This window comes from Danio aesculapii, chromosome 9, assembly GCF_903798145.1.
Source record: "Danio aesculapii chromosome 9, fDanAes4.1, whole genome shotgun sequence".
NCBI lineage: Eukaryota > Metazoa > Chordata > Actinopteri > Cypriniformes > Danionidae > Danio > Danio aesculapii.
The window spans coordinates 21,379,507-21,398,244 of NC_079443.1; the positions used below are offsets into that span (position 1 = coordinate 21,379,507).

The 18,738-nt window shown below is 36.5% G+C and overlaps 2 protein-coding genes across 3 annotated transcripts in view; one reads left to right on the forward strand and one right to left on the reverse strand.

Moving 5' to 3' along the window:
* si:ch1073-416j23.1 (rac GTPase-activating protein 1) overlaps positions 1 to 5,003 on the forward strand; it is an 18,960-nt gene extending 13,957 nt beyond the window's left edge. Inside the window, 4 exon segments of the mRNA XM_056465198.1 lie at positions 2,084 to 2,189; positions 2,272 to 2,404; positions 4,561 to 4,687; positions 4,875 to 5,003. Coding sequence (XP_056321173.1) covers positions 2,084 to 2,189; positions 2,272 to 2,404; positions 4,561 to 4,687; positions 4,875 to 4,990 — 482 coding nt within the window. The 3' untranslated portion in view covers positions 4,991 to 5,003.
* Positions 4,439 to 15,913, reverse strand: gmppaa (GDP-mannose pyrophosphorylase Aa). Of its 2 annotated transcripts, XM_056465197.1 has the most exons (13): positions 15,606 to 15,913; positions 14,532 to 14,629; positions 13,745 to 13,848; positions 12,649 to 12,841; positions 12,370 to 12,429; positions 11,822 to 11,952; positions 10,060 to 10,194; positions 9,864 to 9,961; positions 9,717 to 9,763; positions 8,073 to 8,165; positions 7,792 to 7,960; positions 7,613 to 7,723; positions 4,439 to 4,639 (listed from the first exon to the last, which is right to left on the reverse strand). In XM_056465197.1, exons 1-12 carry the CDS (start codon positions 15,643 to 15,645, stop codon positions 7,623 to 7,625), a joined length of 1,269 nt encoding a protein of 422 aa, XP_056321172.1. In that variant the 5' UTR covers positions 15,646 to 15,913; the 3' UTR covers positions 4,439 to 4,639; positions 7,613 to 7,622. The 2 variants fall into 2 exon arrangements, with proteins under 2 accessions (XP_056321172.1, XP_056321171.1); XM_056465196.1 differs by lacking the exon at positions 4,439 to 4,639 and having other exon boundaries at positions 7,558 to 7,723.
* Positions 15,914 to 18,738: the final 2,825 nt, after the last annotated feature.

The window sequence follows — 18,738 nt, forward strand, 5'->3', positions numbered from 1 at the left end:
GGTTTCGAGTGGGGTCCTGAAAAGTCTTTGTTTGAAGGGGTATCTACCCATTGTCCTTAGCCTTCAAGCTAAAGAGAATTGGGACACCCCTATCCCTTGACGAGAACGCGCAAAACGAGGGGTAGGGGTAAGGGGAAGGGCTGAGGGGTAGAATTGGGATTGGGCCTAAATGTCTGGGATTTGGTTTTGCTTTCGTTTTCGATGCTGTCGTTAATTTTATGTGCACAGCTGCAGGTAAAAAAATATTAAATATTCAAAAAGTGAAAATATAAAATGGCTAAACAGTCTTTTATAAGAAAATGTTGATTTTTAGGGGTAGGTGTAAGAAAGGCTTCATTGTCATTTTCACTAAATATGGTATTTCAAGAGTTCACACTTAGCTGATAATCAATAAAGCGTATTTATCATGCTTTCCCAGGAGAGAGCCCTGAGCTCGTAATATCCTCGAGCCCGGGGCTCCCTCCCGTTAGAAGGGCGAGAGGGGAGTTCGAGCTCAGGTAGGTCTCAAACTCCCTGCTTGTCGCCGTGGGAGAAGTGTAAACTAAAGTTGTTTTAGGTGATAATTTGGTTTAGTCGATTGGCTATGGTTTGTTTTTGGGCGGTGGAAGGAAAATGGGGAACCCGGGGGAAACCCACGCAAAAACGGGAGAACATGTAAACTCTGCACAGAAACACCAACCAGCCAAATAAGAGGTTAGACCAGCTGTGTTCTTGCTGTGAGGCAACAGTGCTAGCCACTGGGCCACCATGTCGCCCTATCGGAAAAGGGGGAGGAAGTAGGGGTGGAAGAGGGGAAGCTTCAAGACGAAGATAACTGGAGTAAAACTCTGGTCATTTATAATGCTTCTGTAATCATCTAATGGGTCAGATTACGAGCTAATGAGGAGCCAGCCGTGTTGATCATAAGCACGTGATCCTCTCGAAATTGGTTTATAAATAAACCACACTTATGTATTTATACATCTTTTTTTTTGTATTGTAGACTACTAAAATACTAAGGTGCACATTTCTACTGCTATTTTTACTTAAGATGTGCACCAAATGACTCAATATACAGTATGCATTTTTACATGGATGGATGAATAAAAATATCTTTGCTAACTGAGCCAGATAGTAAAATACCTACACAAATGTTGCAATGGGCTCCAACTTGACTCAACCAACTGTGAGTTAAACTGAACCAATTGGGTCTTATCCTGCATACAAATTCAGAAAAGCAGGTCTTGATGCATGCTGGATGCAAACTTTTCAGCACAGAAAAAAAACTGCCAATAATGGTACAGTTGATTTGAACGCAGTCTATCCTGAACGTCTTATCCTTACCCCCTAAAAACTTTTTCCCCTGAATCATCATCGAGTCCATCAGGAGACCAATCTTCTCCTGACATTAATAGCCTCAATTTGACTTTCAAAATTTGGTATTCCTTGAGCAGCCTGACTAGATTATCCAAAATGGTTGCAATTTTGCAGAGGGTGGCTTCTATAACAGGCATCTGGCATTTGTGTATGCCGGAGGCGTGAGGACGTTTGATACCCTCATTCATTTAGGGCGGATGGTTATTTCCCATTACTTCTGATATAGTTGACAAGTCCCTGATGACTCGGAAACAATCAATGTCGAACGTTATCTCCCAAACCAGCGCTTGTCTATTCCAGCGTTTTAATTTCAGTCATCGCCGCTGAATGGAGGGTAAGTGGCAGATTTAGGAGCAGTCAGGGTGCTTCTGCTATTATTACGGAGCTTTTTTTTTTTTCCTAGCCCTCATAGATTCAGGATGACTCCAGGGTAAAGTACCTCCCTTTTAAATTATAAATTGGATTGGATGTCATGGGGAGAGCCATATTGTTTAATTTCCTTGGCCAGGAATGCCTGTATAGCATGTAAATGAGAGCAAGTCCTTCATAATGCAGCGCCGCTACAGGTGTTTTTGTACCTGCCTTGTGAAAACTGATATCCTGAAAGTCAAAAAAGTTGCTAAACTGATTAATTCATCCATAATATCTGATTCATTGCCTTTGCGATGCAGCGTAATTGAATCTGATACAGTGGCTGGCTCAAACAAAGTCATTTTTTCACTCTCAGAGATGGCTGACGAAGACAAGAGCGTAGAAACGTTATTAAAGACTATCAGAGAGCTGCCGCAGCCTAACAGAGACACCCTGGCCTTCCTAATGCTGCATTTACAGAGGTAAAATAAACTTATGTGGACAGTTCTGCTCTTTTTATGCTCATTTTAAAGCATGCTTTCTTGTTTTGCTTCTGTTTTTTAGGGTGATGCAGAGTCCATTGTGTCAGATGGATCTGAATAATTTATCCAGAGTGTTTGGACCTACAATTATTGGCCACGCAATGTCAGAACCTTCTCCTATGACCATCATGAGAGACACAAACACACAACCCAAAGTGAGTATCAAGAAAATCAGAAGTTGATTCTTCACATGTGTGTTTGAAGGAAGGAAGTCCTGATGTGTTTAAGTATGTTGTCCCATGCTCTGCGTTTCAAATGGCTCAGTGGTTAGCACTGTCATCTCGCACCAAGAAGATCGCTAGTTCAAGTCCCAGCTGGGTCAGTTGGCATTTCTGTGTGGAGTTTGCATGGTCTCCCTGTGTTCGCATGGGTTTCCACCGGGTGGTAAGATTTCCCCCACAGTCCACAGACATGCGGTATAGGATAATTAAATAAGCTAAATTGGCTGCAGTGTATGTATGTGAATGTTTCCCAGTACTGGGTTGCAGCTGAAAGTGCATCCGCTGTGTAAAATCATATGCTGAATAAGTTGGTGGTTCATTCTGCTGTTACGACCCCTGATTAATAAAGAGACTAAGCTGAAGGAGAATGAATAAATGGATGAATGAATGAATTTTGTTTATATTTTGCACCATTCCCCGCCCCCTGACGACCACAGCAGCTGTGAGAAAATTTCGTGAGTTTTTCGAAGTCAACTGAATGATGTCTCGCTGAAACGTTCAGGTAAAATTATATTACAGCATGGGCGGGTTGGGTGGGTAATAGTACACCACCTTTTTTTTTTTTTAGGACTACACCACTGGTGTGGAGTATGCTGATTTTAGTCGCATTATTGAAGTGCATTACTTATTACTTATGAACTATTACCGTCATGTAGAACTTTTTCGCAGCATTTTGCCACAGGATAGTCCATACATACACACACACACACACACACACACACACAGCTGTTTGACACTCTTTGCACCTATCCAGTCAGCGCAGACCACTGCATCCTGAGTTTTTTTTTCTTCCATTCAGCATTCGGTATGAACTTCCATTAAAACAACACTCTTCCAGCAGTTCATAGTTGCATCCAATATCTCGTTTATCACGGAGGCATGCATGAAATGATCCTGAATGAAAGTGAAAGTGCCAAACTGCAGTTAAAGTCGACAAATTAAAAATGAAACACCCGTAACTGACGTTAATCGAATTATGTGCTATAACATGTAAAACGGGATCATGAAATAACATTCAAAAAGCAACTCATGTAAACACCTTAGTCTTATTATTCTCTTAATTAGATTAAAGCAAATAATTCGATTACTGATGTCCATGTAAACGTAGTCAGTGTTAATAAGATGTGGTGGCCGTTTCTCTCTGTCTCGTGCTGAACGCTGTCGACCAATCACAATAGACTGGGTCATCAGACCAATCAGCGCAGATTAGCATCGCACTAAGGAGGTGTTCGGGAACAAATGAATCGCTGAACAAATCATATGAGAGTCAGTGGGATAATTAGGTAAAAATAAATGTATATTATAAGACAATGAAAATGATTTTTGACATTGCATGCATATCAGCCTGTTGTCGGAGACCCCCAATACTAAAATATGATCTTTTTAATGCACAATAGGGGCTCTTTAAAATGTAATAAATGTGCTGAAAATATGGTTATGAAATTTCTTTCTTTTAATTTTCATAAAGGATATTCAGAAATACGATGCATTTATTGATCTTGACAATGGTGCATAGGAACAAAACCTGAATTGAATAGAATGAAATGAGTTGATTTGCTGATTGCAGCAGTGATGAAAGTTGAACATTCAGCTGCATTCACATTGTCTTGTAATTACAGTGATTCCAACTAGTGATTCACATCCTCTTACAATTCTTTGACATAAACCCGCACGAGGACTAACCCACCTGACAACCCTGATTCATTTCATTTGGAGTTGATAGTGTTGCCAAAGAAATATATAATTTCGTCTGAATGACATGCACAGCTCACAGTAGAACTTCACGTGCTGTCATCTCGAAATTATAAGGCAGATGTGAATGAAGCTAACTCATTATATCCGCGTAGCTACCATTAGTCCTCCCATATCAGACGAGCAACCACATGAGTAGGTGTTTTAATGTATTAATTAAAACTTGATACATTTAAATTGAAAGTGAGTAATACTTTATTAGAAACTAGCTGAAATAAGGCACTTTCTCTTCAGTTAACATGCATATTAATAAAAATAACTTTAGTTTCCGTTAACTGTAATAACCCAGGTAAAGCACTATAAAACAAATGACTGACTTGACTGTCTTCTTTAAACAGGTTGTAGCTCGCTTACTGTCCTTCCCTTCAGATTTCTGGGAAGGTTTTCTTGCTGAGGAAAATGATCCAGTCAACCCTCCTGTGATCGAGAAGAACATCGCTAGTGTTTGTCCAAGCACTAGCAGAGGTACATGCATCTATATCCTACATTTAATGAGTTAAACTCAATATATACTGTAACAGTTAAAGCCCTTGCTTGCTTACTGTTTATCTAATGCCATTTAATTAATGTTTAATCAAACATAACCTTAGTCTTGTTTAATTGTATTTTAAGATGTTGCTTTTTTCCCCCTCTAATCATTTGTGTACTTCAGATAAGATATTCAAACCTCTGACCTCTCCTGAGCTGAGCAAATACTCTAAAACTACATCCGGCGGCTCAATCAAGGGTCGGATAAAGCATTTTGGTGGCACTTTCAATAACCCGTAAGCTATTATTCCTAATGCAGATCTTTTCATATCCTGAAGGCTTCCATAACCATTCTTTTATTTACTTATTTTCAGAAGCAAACCAAGAAATGAACCTGGAAAAAAGAAATTCTTCACTTCACCCAAATGATTTGCTATTTTTTTTTTTTTTTGTGCCAAAAAATTACACTGTGACAATTTGCTTGAACTGTTTCTTTTTTTTTCTTACAGTATAAAAACAAAACACTTTATATCCTTATAATACCTTATAATATTATAATATAAACGCAAGTCTGTCCAGAAAAGAGAAAAAAAAAAAAAAAGACTAAACTGTGTTTTTCTGTAGAATGTTTGTGTATTTGTAAATATAATTATGTATGGAACTGTCCTGCAAAATATCTAAATGTGGCTTAAACACATGGTGATGAAGTATATGTAATAAAGCAGATGAATTCATGTTCTGTTTAATTAATATATATATATATTTTTAAATCCATAAATGAGTGGACTGTGTCTGTAGCAGTGCCCTAAGAAGCGTATATGTGTACCCCATAATGGTGCCATCAAATTAAATTTACAAAAATGATTTTATATACATAGAAAGCTGTTAAATATAAGTAAAATAATTTTATTTGTGAAGGTATGAGTGAAAAAAACTGTATCATTCAGTGTAACAGATACGTTTGTCTTTTAATCTGATCTGTACTTCTTACTGTGTGTGTTTATGTACACACCAAGCATGTAATACAGAATATGTACTTAAAACATGTACACGTGTGTATATATACAGTGTATAGTATTCGTATAAATGCATACACTCAATGGTCACTTTATTAGGTACACCTTACTACCGGTTTGGACCCCCTTTTGCTTTCAGAACGGCCTTAATCCTTCATGGTATAGATTTAACAAGGTACTGGAAATATTCCATTCCATATTAATATTTTTGTCCATATTGACATGATAGCATCACACAATTACTGCAAATTTGTCGGCTGCACATCCATGATTCGAATCTCCCATTCCACCACATTCCAAAGGTGCTCTATTGGATTGAGCTGATGCTTAATTGGTAGTAATGGGCTCAAAGTGTGCCAGGAAAATATCCCCCACACCATAAAACCATGCTTTCATGTTTCATGTTGGTGATGCCAAATTCTGACCCTACCATCCGAATGTCGCAGGAAAAACAAAGACTCTTCAGACCAGGCAACTTTTTTTAATCTTCTATTGTCCAATTTTGGTGAGCCTGTGCAAATTGTTTCCTGTTCTTAGCTGACAGGTGTGGAACCCAATGTAGCCCATCCGCCTCAAGGTTGGACGTGTTCAGAGATGTTCTTCTGCATACCTCAGTTGTAGCGAGCGGTTATTTGAGTTTCTGTTGCCTGTCTATCAGCTGGAACCAGTCTGGCCATTCCCTTTGACCTCTTTTGCTTTCTCTTTTTCAGACCATTCTCTGTACACCCTAGAGATGGTTGTTTGTGAAAATGCCAGTAGATCAGCAGTTTCTGGTCGGCGCCAGTAGTGTGTTTTGTGCGTCGACACATGCAATCCGGTGCTCACGGCGACCTGAGTTCGATTCCGCCTCAGTCCTATGTTGATCCTTCCCCTTTCTCTGCTCCCCATGCTTTCCTGTCAATTCTCTCTACTGTCCTATCGAATAAAGGTGAAAACCCCTAAAAAATAATTATGAAAAAAGATCAGCAGTTTCTGAAATACTCAGACCAGCCCATCTGGCACCAACAACCAAGCCACAGTCACTTAAATCCCCTTTCTTCCCCATTCTGATGCTCGGTTTGTACTGCAGCAGATCCTCCTGACCATGTCTACATGCCTAAAGGCACTCAGTTGCTGCCATGTGATTAGCTGATTAGAAATTTGCGTTAACAAGCAGTAGGAAAGGTGTACCTAATAAAGTGGCCAATGAGTGTACACAGCTGTATGTCACATAATACTATAAATTGCGTAATATAATTTAAATATAGTATCCATGGTATACTGTATAAATGAAAAGCTGTGGGACATTTTATCGGTTGTCAAATTGTTCACATTTTTTTTTTTTTTTTTGGTCACCCCCGAAAATATGATGTGAAGTCTAGTTAATTTGTCTCAATCGTCAAGGTTAGGAAAAATAATTGATCCTCATGTAGCTCTATAACCATAAATACAGATGGTGATTTCTACAAGGGCAGCAGTAAATCACTTCATTACCCTTTGTGACTTAATCAAAATATAATTTATTGCCGATGTCTAAATCTTGCACTCTGCTCAGCTTTCATACAGGGAGCAGTCACAGAAACATCAATTATTCAAAACAATTACCAACACGGCTAGTCTGCAATCACAAGATTTTACCATTTGTCTTCCCTTTTTTTGTGCTGCATACTGTATATTAATTGCTGGAAAAAATGGTAACAGAGTTCACAAATAGCATTTCATTTTGACATTTCACTGCCACGAGCCAACAGCAAATAAAACATTTCAAGTCATTTCAAAAACACTTTTCTTATGTTTTTTTTAATCCAGCTTTGGCATAATAACACGTCTGTTAATCCATCTGCACTCTACATCACCAAACATCTAAACCATCTAAATCTTAATGTTTATTTTCTTTTGTTTATATCCAAATGTCCAAAGTACTCACGAAAGTGGAACTACAGTATGATCTGGTTCTTAAAGCTTCTGTTGAGGTCTTTGTGCGGCAGGACGATAGAGTTGAGAATGATGACCTCAGATGGGATGTTTACATTACAGCCTGAGAGAGAAAATCACATTAGATGAATCGCTTTCGAATACATTCATGATGACGTCCCACACAATTACCTAGAATTGTAATGGAGGGAGTTAGTTTTCCATCTCTGAAGAGCGTCTCGCTGTCAATTTTGGCGTATGGGTCATTAGGATTGGGGTCACTGGGAGTTCCTTCCACTCTGGCCCATTTGCCAATGGTGCTTTCCCAACCAACAATGCTGTTCAGCACGCAGCTGTGATCCTATAGAACACACGGTCAGGTTATATACTGCATATTGCGATAGGAGTCATTGGGTTTAAATGGCAGACTAAAAGCAACATGGAGAGAAAGAGAGTGGATGGGGTGTACTCACTTGTAAAGTAGCACCATGAAGGATGATGGACTCCCTCACCCGAACTCCTGCGCCGATCGTTACACCTGTTCCTATTGACACATTTGGACCTAACTGGGAGGGAAGAAATAAAGAAACACCAATTAACCATTAATTAAAGGGACTCTGTATGGTTATTATGTTTTAAAGGTCCCATGAAGTGCTTTAAAATGTGCATTTTCTATTCAAAATGTGATGTACGTAATCTCAACTGAAACATGAAGAAAGGGCAGGGCATATAGTAGCTCCTCCCCTTTAAAAAACAGCCAATAGCATTTTGTTTTATCACAGCTCTGCCAGAGAGAGGGGTGGAGCTCAAGCGCATCAAATGAAAAGCAAATGAGAAGCGTCTTTGAGGAGGGGCATTTCAGATACAAGTGAGCATTTGATTGGTCAGGATTTTATGAGATACTGAAGTTTGAGATGATGTAGAAAAAAAACGTTGATCCATTTAGGCGAAAGTGACGAACTGCAAGCTTTTGATGTTCATGTCAGATTTATTTCTTCTGAATACAAATTTTGTCACTGTTTCGGAGCACACCAGCTTATAGACATCCTTAAAATTATCATACTAATACGAACATGTAGAAAACTTTAGTTTAATTTTACAGGACCTTTAAGCAGTGTGTAATGTAGCTGAATGCAATACTGCAAACATTTTGAACTGCCTGAAAAAAACATGTCAGTAATTCCAATCTTACTTCCAGCACAAACCTACACAAGTTTGAAACATAATGCCTTGTATCTTTAATTCCTTGGTGAATGTTGTTGTAAAACAGAGATGCCCAAACCAAGGCCTACCAGACAAAATTGGCCCATGAAAACTTTTGAATTAGAATGTCATGCCAGATCACAAAAAAAGGGAAAAAAAAAAAATATATATATATATATATATATATATTTTTTTTTTTTTTTTAAATGTTTAATTTCTCGTTTATCTGTTCCATTAAACGTAAATATATATATGTATGTAATTATAAAATTTATTTATTTACATTTAATATAAAGTATATTCAAAGTATAAAGATATAGTATAAGGTCCCGTTCAAAGTATAAAGGTTTTGAAAATATGATAAACACTTTACTGCTGAGCTTGAGACTTTTCTTTTAATCAAGTCTACAGTGTTAAAATAATATAAACTCACTCAAGCTGATGACTGTGAACCAATGACTGATCTGAATTACATTTTTATATATTATTTTCATAATTCTTTACTTTTTTAATTAAATTCATTTTGGATTAACAAATAAAAACTTTGTATATAAATGTACCATTATTAATTAATTATGTGTTTTCCTCAAAAAATCAGATTTGCTGCTTATTGATAGTATTTAAATTGAGTTTTAGGAAATTAGCTGAAACTACATTTCATTTAAAATTAAATTTAAATTACATTTAGTAATATTTAAGTAAATCAATATTATCATGAAATATAAGCCATTAAATGTGCTTTATAATTGCTATTAAACAGCCAGTTTGCTAGTAATATGCTTTAGTAATATTATTTAGTAAGATAATATGCTAGTATATGGTTAATAGTCAATAGTGAATGTGTTCTCTAAACTCAAAATCTCTGAATCTTTTAGCTACAAATATCAGTTTAATTATAAAAGAGAAACACTCACCACAGCAGTTGGATCAATGCTGGCAGTAGGATGTATGTAAACATTTCCTACAATAATAATACATAAAAATATTAGAGGAGGTGCATGCTGAGCAATTTAAATAAATAACTAAATAAATAAAGTTTAATATTTCCACTTAACATTTACCTCTGGTCTTTGGTCCTCCCTCTGTATTAGTAGCTAACCTATCTGGATGCGTCTTGTGATATTGATTCAGATACAAACGGCTTGCATAAATAGCAGATCTGAAAGTAGAACATAACAATAACTACAATAATACCACAACTACAAAATGCAACAACATAATCAGAGCATAATTGGGAAAATAATGTCAAGCACTAACCCAGCAGATTTGATCTGGCTCCAGAATCGGTCTGTTTTGTACACATAAAGCTTGCCCTGGCCTGCCAGAGCAGTGAAGATGTCCTGCTCCAGACGGATCACTTCTGCCCGATGCCAGCCATTGGACTGCTCCTCTCTGTAGACCACAAAATAAGTCCTCATTTCACTCTCGGGTCATATCATTTTCTCTAACACAGATGACAACATAAAAGACAACATAAAATAATACTATGATTGACAAACATATAATTAGTAAGGGAAATTTGAGCAGGTAGAAATGAATTATAAGGATGAATGGTGTTTAAAAACAAGATGAAATAGCATTTGCAGAATGTTCATTCATTCATTTTCTGTTCGGCTTAGTCCCTGTATTAATCTGGGGTCGCCACAGCGGAATGAACCGCCAACTTATCCAGCATATGTTTTTACACAGCGAAGGCCCTGCCAGCCGCAACCCATCTCTGGGAAACATCCATACACTATTATTCACACACATACACTACGGACAATTTAGCTTAACCAATTCACCTGTACCGCATGTCTTCGGATTTGTGGGGGAAACCGGAGCACCCGGAGGAAAACGACGTGAATGCGGGGAGAACATGCAAACTCCACACAGAAATGCCTACTGACCCAGCTGAGGCTCGAACCAGCGACCTTCTTGCTGTGAGGCAACAGCACTACCTACTGCGCCGCCACGTCGCCCATTTGCAGAAAGTTCTATTTTCAAAATGCATTGCTAGTCATGGGAGTAACTAAGTATTTTTAATTTGTTAGTGTTCTTAAATATATAGTTAATAATAATATTAATAATAATAAGTAAATTTCAGTAAGAATTTTTATATCATTCACTTGCTCCTATTTGAGTTTCTTTTGTTGATGATGCTTTGAGGAATATTGAAAGCCAGTAGCTATTGACTTCCATTGTATTTTTTTTCTACTATGTATATTACTGATTGACAGTTTCCAACAATTACATTTTTAATAATGCCAGTAACTGGCAGCCACTGACTTGCACAGTATCATCAAAGACTACCAGTTTCCAACATTCTTCAAAATATCTTCTTTTGGGTTCAACAGATTAAAGAAAATCATAAAGATCTGGAAACACTTGACAGAGAGTAAAGGGTAAGTAAATGTCATATTTTTAATGATAACCAACAGTATGTGTACGTTTTTCTGTACTTGATTGACTGCTTTATTTTTTTTTTATTATGAAAAATGTTTACTACAGTACATAAAGTACATTAAAATGAAGTATTACAAAAGCAGCAGAGGCGTAGCGGACATTTTAAAAGTGGGGGGGACAGCTGAATGAGATTCAATATTTTACGTTCATATAATTATTAATCATCTGTTTCTAAATGGTCGGTATAAAAAAGTGAGGGGGACGTATCCCCCCCGGTTGCTACGCCCCTGCAAAATACCATTCCTGGAATAATATCCATGACTTATTCAAACCTGAAAAACAACATACTATATGTGACCACAACATGCAAAGATCACACAAGCAGGTTTAATCACTACAAAGCCTACATCACACTTGCTCCTCTTTCTACATCATCATGACCAAACCATAGTTTCAGCCCATGTTCAGACTTACCCCTCATATGAATATCTGATGATGGAACAGGAAACAGAATGATGGCAGACAGGAAAAATTTGAAGGGGAAAAAGAGAAATGAAGAACCAAGGAGGGAAAATATATATGTATGTATGCATGCACTTCCACCCGAAAACCTGACAGGCTTTGCGCCACTCACAACAACATTTCCTGCTGGTTCTTCTGGAAAACTGATCCGATGTGCTGGAAAATCTCCGGAGTAAACAGGTATATTCCACAGTTGATGATGTCGCTCACAAACGTGCCAGGCTTCTCTACGTAATGCAAGACCTGGGAGATATGATGAGAGAGTTATGATTTCATTTGTTTTTGCTTTAAAGTGACAGCACACCCAAAATTAAAAGTACGATTGTCATTTATTCTCTCTCCACTTGTTACAAACATGTTTGAATTTCCTTTCTCTGTTGAACACAAAAGATGAAATCCTGAACTATGCTGGAAACCACTGACTCCAATAGACTTTTTTACTTACAATAGAAGTCAATGGCTGTTTCTAACATTTTTCTAAATTCTGAGTTCATCAGAAAAAAAGAAACTCATAAATGTTTAGAACCACCTAAAGGAGAGTAAATGATGAGTAAATTTTAATTTCGGCTAAACTAAAGACTTTAAACTGTGAAAATGACATTTAAAAAGGATTATGGATTAAATCCTATATTGTACTCCAAGTCCAAATTCAAAACTTACCTCATCAGTTTGTTCATTCTCAACAATACAGCCATAATTCAGGGACTGTTTTCTGTTGGCCTAAAACATACAATTTAAGTCTATCCATTAGATTTACAAGCACAACAATAAAATAACAAAACATTAAGGATTGATTACCAAATATCAAGTTTAAAGCCATCATTTAAAAAAATCTGTTTATTATAATTGTCGGCTGGTAGAGATCCAGCAGCTGGCTGGTCTTGCGTCATAAAAGGTCTATGTTTAGATGCTTAAATACAAAGTAAAAGAACTCCTAACAGTGGTGCCGAGGATGACAAAGCTGTAGGTGTCTCCATGCTCCTTCTGGAAGTCCAGCATCTCTGGTAGAGGAAACTCTGAGCACACATCAGCATTCATGACAAAAAACGCCTCTGGACTACCAGACAAGATCTGATCTCTGAAATGGTAGATTCCTCCTCCAGTTCCCAGAGCAGCGTATTCCTGAAGATATCTAAGGGGGATTGCAGACAATCAGTGTAACACTAATTTAAGGGGAAGTACAATTTTTAAATGTCAAAATAAATCCCCTTAATTCAGTTTAATGTTATTGATACGCAATAGCCTAGTGCCTAGTGTACCTAGTGTAGCCTTGTAAATCTAATGGTTAGCGTGTCGACATATGGTGCAGTAGCATGTCAGGGTGCCGCGAGTTCGAATCCCGGCTCGATGACATTTCCCTACCCTACCCCCCTCTCTCTCTCCAACTTCGCTTCCTGTCCTAAATACTGTTCTATCTAATAAAGGCAAAATGGCCAAAAATAAATCTTTAAAAAAAAAGAAACACTGAGAGTGGGCAACTCAAATCTGTCAATCATTGTCCAGTTCAACCAATAGCGAGAGTTAGGGGTGTGGCTACATTGTGAGACAGGCAGAAACAGAGGTTGTTTAGCTGGTCTGGGATCATCATGACTGATGCTTTACATGAGAAAAGAAATTCAGATTTGCAGATTTATGTAATACAAAACTTAAAGGCTTGACAAAATATGCACAAGGATAAACAAATCTCATGCTTCTATAAGATGGATAAATTGAATTAAATGTTTTAAATTTAATTGAGACACCAAACTTGCAGAGTTTCTTCTCAATAATTTAAGGTTTCGGTGCACATGTTAGATCTTTATTGTCAAGCCCCATATAAAACAGTAAAAAATAAGAATACATTTATTTTTAAATCTATATATCTATGCAAAAGGGCATACAGACTTTGCAAAGTTCTTTTAAAATATTCTTTATATTTGTGTTTCTGATAGGTGACACTAATAGCGCAGGAACTACATACTTCACTTCCAAAGGAACTTTTTCAGTTTTTACACAATAAACACAAATGGAATATAAATATTATACAGAGACGTACCTTATTAATATTTTAAAATCTTGTTGAGCACATGACAAAAATCTGTTTAGTTCTTCATTGGGCTGATAAAAGCCAATAAGTAAGATCTCCTTCATATTTGGAAGCTGTTAGAAAAAGGGACAAAGATTATTTAGTTCACAAATGCAGAACATCTCCCATTAGGAACCAAGTTTATCTATGGTATATATTTATCTCCATACACAAACATTAAGAAACTTTAAGAATTGTCAATGTTTTAGAAAGAATTCTCTTCTACTCACCAAAGTTGGATTTATTCATTCATTTTCTTTTCGGCTTAGTCCCTTTATTAACCAGGGGTCGCCACAGTGGAATGAACCGCCAACTTATCCATGTTTTACACAGCGGATGCCCTTCCAGCCGCAACCCAACACTGGGAAACACCCATACACTCTTATATTCCAACACATACACTACGGCAAATTTTGCTTACCCAATTCACCTATATAGCATGTCTTTGAAGGGGAAACCGGAGCACCCAGAGGAAACCCACAAGAACACAGGGAGAACATGCAAACTCCACACAGAAATGCCAACTGACCCAGCCGAGGCTCGAACCAGCAATCTTCTTGCTGTGAGGCAATCGTGCTACCCACTGCACCACCGTGCAGCTCAAGATGGATTTACTTGATTTGATATTCAGTTGATTTGATGTTGTGCAATATTATAATAAATGTTATTTATTCATGTAATGTTCAGAAATCATTACTGATGTGCTAATATATCGTATTGTTTCCAAACCAGTACAAAATGAGCATATATGCTTTACCTTAGAGCAGGCCTCAATGTGATGCTGCAGCATTGGCACTCCAGCCACTGGAAACAGAGGTTTGGGCACCTCAAAAGACAGTGGCCGGAAGCGGGTCCCTGTTTAAACAGCAGGAAATCCCAAAATCAGACTCATATATACATAACAATTATTGTTGAACTTGAATACCTGACAAATTGCTTTAGTTCCTCTTTTGCATGTCACTTCAGATTAAAAAACATGAGCCAGATGCATAAAAGTAAATGTATTTTAGGGTACATATGATGCCCACTGATAGTTAAATAGTTACTTTTTCTAACAGTTTTCTTCAAGCAAATGTGCCCAACAACATATAACATTTTTCAATAAATGTAAGCTTCTTATATATATATATATATATATATATATATATATATATATATATATATATATATATATATATATATATATATATGTGTGTGTGTGTATGTATGTATATACAAACTTGTTACTATCTAATATGTTAACTTGATTGTTAGAACAAAATATTTTAGAAACAGAAGTTATTTTATTGAAAATACATATTATTTTTAATGTTTTGTGAAAATAATGTCCAAAAAGACATTAGCATATTCACTGATTACTTATTCTTTTAGAAATAAAACATACACTACACATACACTTACACATTGAGGTAAGGTTGGTTTTATATTCACACATTCAGACATTCTCCTTAATATTATAAATTCAGAAACTTATTTGCGAATACTAAATAGTGAAATCTTATTGGCAGCCAATAACTATCAGTGTACAACATTGTTTACAGTCAAATAAATAGTGGTAATGTTGTTTTGAAGTCATATTTACATGTGATTTCAGACACAATATTCAAAGTACCATGGTAAACAATATAGAGAGCATGTCACAGGTTATCACTGAACGAATGTGCGAATATAAAACCAACTTTACCTCAATCACTTACACACAGGTACACATACACACAGGTGAAAGTCGTTTACATTTAGCATGTTTTATATTTTTCTGATTATTCCATTCACTTCAAAATTATGACGTCAATCTGCACCACTGAAAAGAGTCAGACGAGTGTTTACTCACCTTTTTGGGGGCCTCCGATAAGAATGACAGCCTTCAGCATGCTTGCTTGCTTGCTTGCTTACTTCCTGTAGATATGTATATGCATAAGGCAAAACCAACAGACTGTAAAATGCTGCTGAGTTTGGAGTAAACAGATTGTCAAGTAGGAACTAAGTGCTCGAGACCCTTCAGTGAATCGTTTTGATGCATATATTTTCTTTCATCCTTGACTTCAAAACGCAAAGCGTAACAAAAAAAGCTCTTTACAGCACCAATTTCTAGGTAATCAACATGACAGCAGCGTAAACCCAAAAAGCTCACACAGTGGCAGTTCCGGAAGTGCCGAGATAAACAGTTTCAAAATAAAAGACTATACTCCTTACTGTTAGATAAATTATTTTTACGTTGTTGCACATACACAAACTATTATAAAGTCAAATTGTATCTGGATGCAGCCTTTATGATGCTTAATATCTAACACAGACATGTCTAAAATGACAATAAATAATAAGCTTTTACCATCGTATCTAAAGTAGAGTGCAACATTTATCAAAAAAAAGGAAAAAAACTAATTTACTGAAGGTTTAGATTTAAATATCTAAAGAAATATGAGTTTATATAGATTTAAATATCTAATTTAACTATCTAAATTTAGTGTACACATTATAGTATTTAAATATATCACAATAAGTTAAATACAAAATTAAATCATTTGTTTGAAGTTTAATAAAATGAAGTACAACAATTTAGCAACATATTCAATGTTCATATTCAATGTTAATGGTAACAAATCCATGCAGGTAAAAAAATTGCACTTATATATTTCTAAGGTTCAAGTGTTTGATTTTTTTTATTTTTTTATTTTATTTTATCTTTTTGTGTGTGATTTAATTCATTTGCCTTTTATAAATTCTTCTGGCTTTTACAAAAGGTGTGTATCGTAGAGTTTTGAAACTGTGAAATGTAGACTGAAATGAAATCTGCAAAGCAGAAATGCAGCCCTGGACAAACATTAGCATAGCTGCTGCATTAGCACAGCCTTGTCTTATCCATCAGTCAAGACCTCCAGCACTTTCCTATTGTAATCTTTACATACATTTCAGTTTCTATTAATTCTAGTACCACAAAGAAATTATACTTAATGATGGGCAAATAATTTCCAATATTGATGCTGTGTTCATGAGATCGGGGAGAAAAAACTCTCTGACTTCAGGACTCAGATAAGCAGATCTTCTGCAGGGTATTTCAGACTCTTTGCCTTAACACCAGTGCTAAATTATAAAGATGGGCACATGTTACACTCATACATTTTTACAGCCAATGGCTACCACAATGGAAAAAAGTACTGGAAGCTCAATACCCAATTTTACACCAGAATTTACATGAACAACCCAGACAATACAGTATACAGTATTGCTCTGGCTTCCTCCACAGTTCAAAGACGTGCACTATAGGTGATTTGAATAAGCTAAATTGGCTGTAGTGTATGTGTGAATGAGTGTTTACAGTATGTGTTTTAGAACAGGGTTGCGGTTGGAAGGGCATCCACTGTGTAAAACTTATGCTCGATAAGTTAGCGGTTCATTCCGCTGTGGCAACCCCTGAAAAATGATTGAAATAATTTAGAACTATTTTAATAAAGCCATAGACAGTATTTGTTAATTTGGCTTGCTGCACAGTGCACACCTAACAGATAGTGAAATGTTTTCAGTAGATAAAAAAGAATAAACTTTGTAAAATTAACAAAAACTATTTACTCTAAATTATTAGATTTTAAATATAAATACCTTGAACCACACGTGTTCTACAGTCTAAATTTGAACAACTTAAATTTTATTTTCATTCATTCATTTTCTTTTTTGGCTTAGTCTCTTTATTAATCTGTGGTCGCCACAGCGGAATGAACCGCCAACTTATCCAACATGTTTAACACAGCAGATGTGCTTCCAGCTGCAACCCATCACTGGGAAACATCGATACACACTCATTCACACACGTACACTGCGGACAATTTTAGCATACCCAATGCACCTGTACCACATGTGTTTGGACTTGTGGGGGAAACCAGAGCACTCGGAGGAAACCCACGCAAACACGCGGCGAGAACATGCAAACTCCATACAGAAATGCCAAGCCGAGGCTCGAACCAGCGACCTTCTTGCTATGTGGCGATTGTGCTGCCCTACATTTCTAATTATTATTGTATTATTTCACATTTTGTAAAAGTCTTTAAATCTTAAAAACCTTATCAACTAATAAACAAACAATCCAGTCTGATTAAAACTCTGGATATAAAGTTGTCTTAGCGCCGTATGTAGACTGATTTTACAACAGAATAACTGATGATGATGATGATGATTAGCACAAACATCTTACACTTAAAGTAAGTTTACAAAAGTTTATATGGGCCGGTGCTGATGACCCCATATCTATCTTTTCAAGCTAATAAAAAAGAATTTACATCACTTTCAAAACGAAAACCGGTCACATAATCCGGTACCTAATTAGGTAAGATGACTAGACTAGTTCTAGAAACAGATATTGAGCGCAGCCCAGTGAGAACTGAAGCTGGAAACTGGAGACGGACTCCTAGTAGCGTTGCTTAGCTCCAGCCAATCAGAGCGCTCCAATGGGCACCTCGCGCCCTCACTGCATCAGCCGCTGTGTCACTGACGTACAGCAGAAAGAGTTCAGTCTGCGAGCGCTCGGTTAACTAGTGCTGTTGTGAACGTGGTAAGAAAAATATATTTGTTTATTTATTTATTATAATGATGATTCCACACTAACAAAACAGCTAAGAACAGATTACTTTTGTGGTACTTTTGTCGTAGAAACTTAACTAACGTGAGAAAAGTGCTTTGTTTACGTTATATAACTTTGCTCTCTTCTTGTACTGCATTTGAACATTTGTTTATTCCATAACGCATGTGTTTAATTGTAAATAAAGAAAATTATTAGTATTAATCACCCAAATAGGGTAAAAAAAGTAGTTATTACAATTTATGTATTCAGACAAGCTGTTTACAAGAATTGAAAAACCGTAATTTAACAATAAAACAAGATAAGCTCTAAAATGTTACGTTGAAATATGCAAATGTATCATTATTTAATTCAATGTGCTTATACGAGTCCAGGGTAAACAGTATTGTAACAA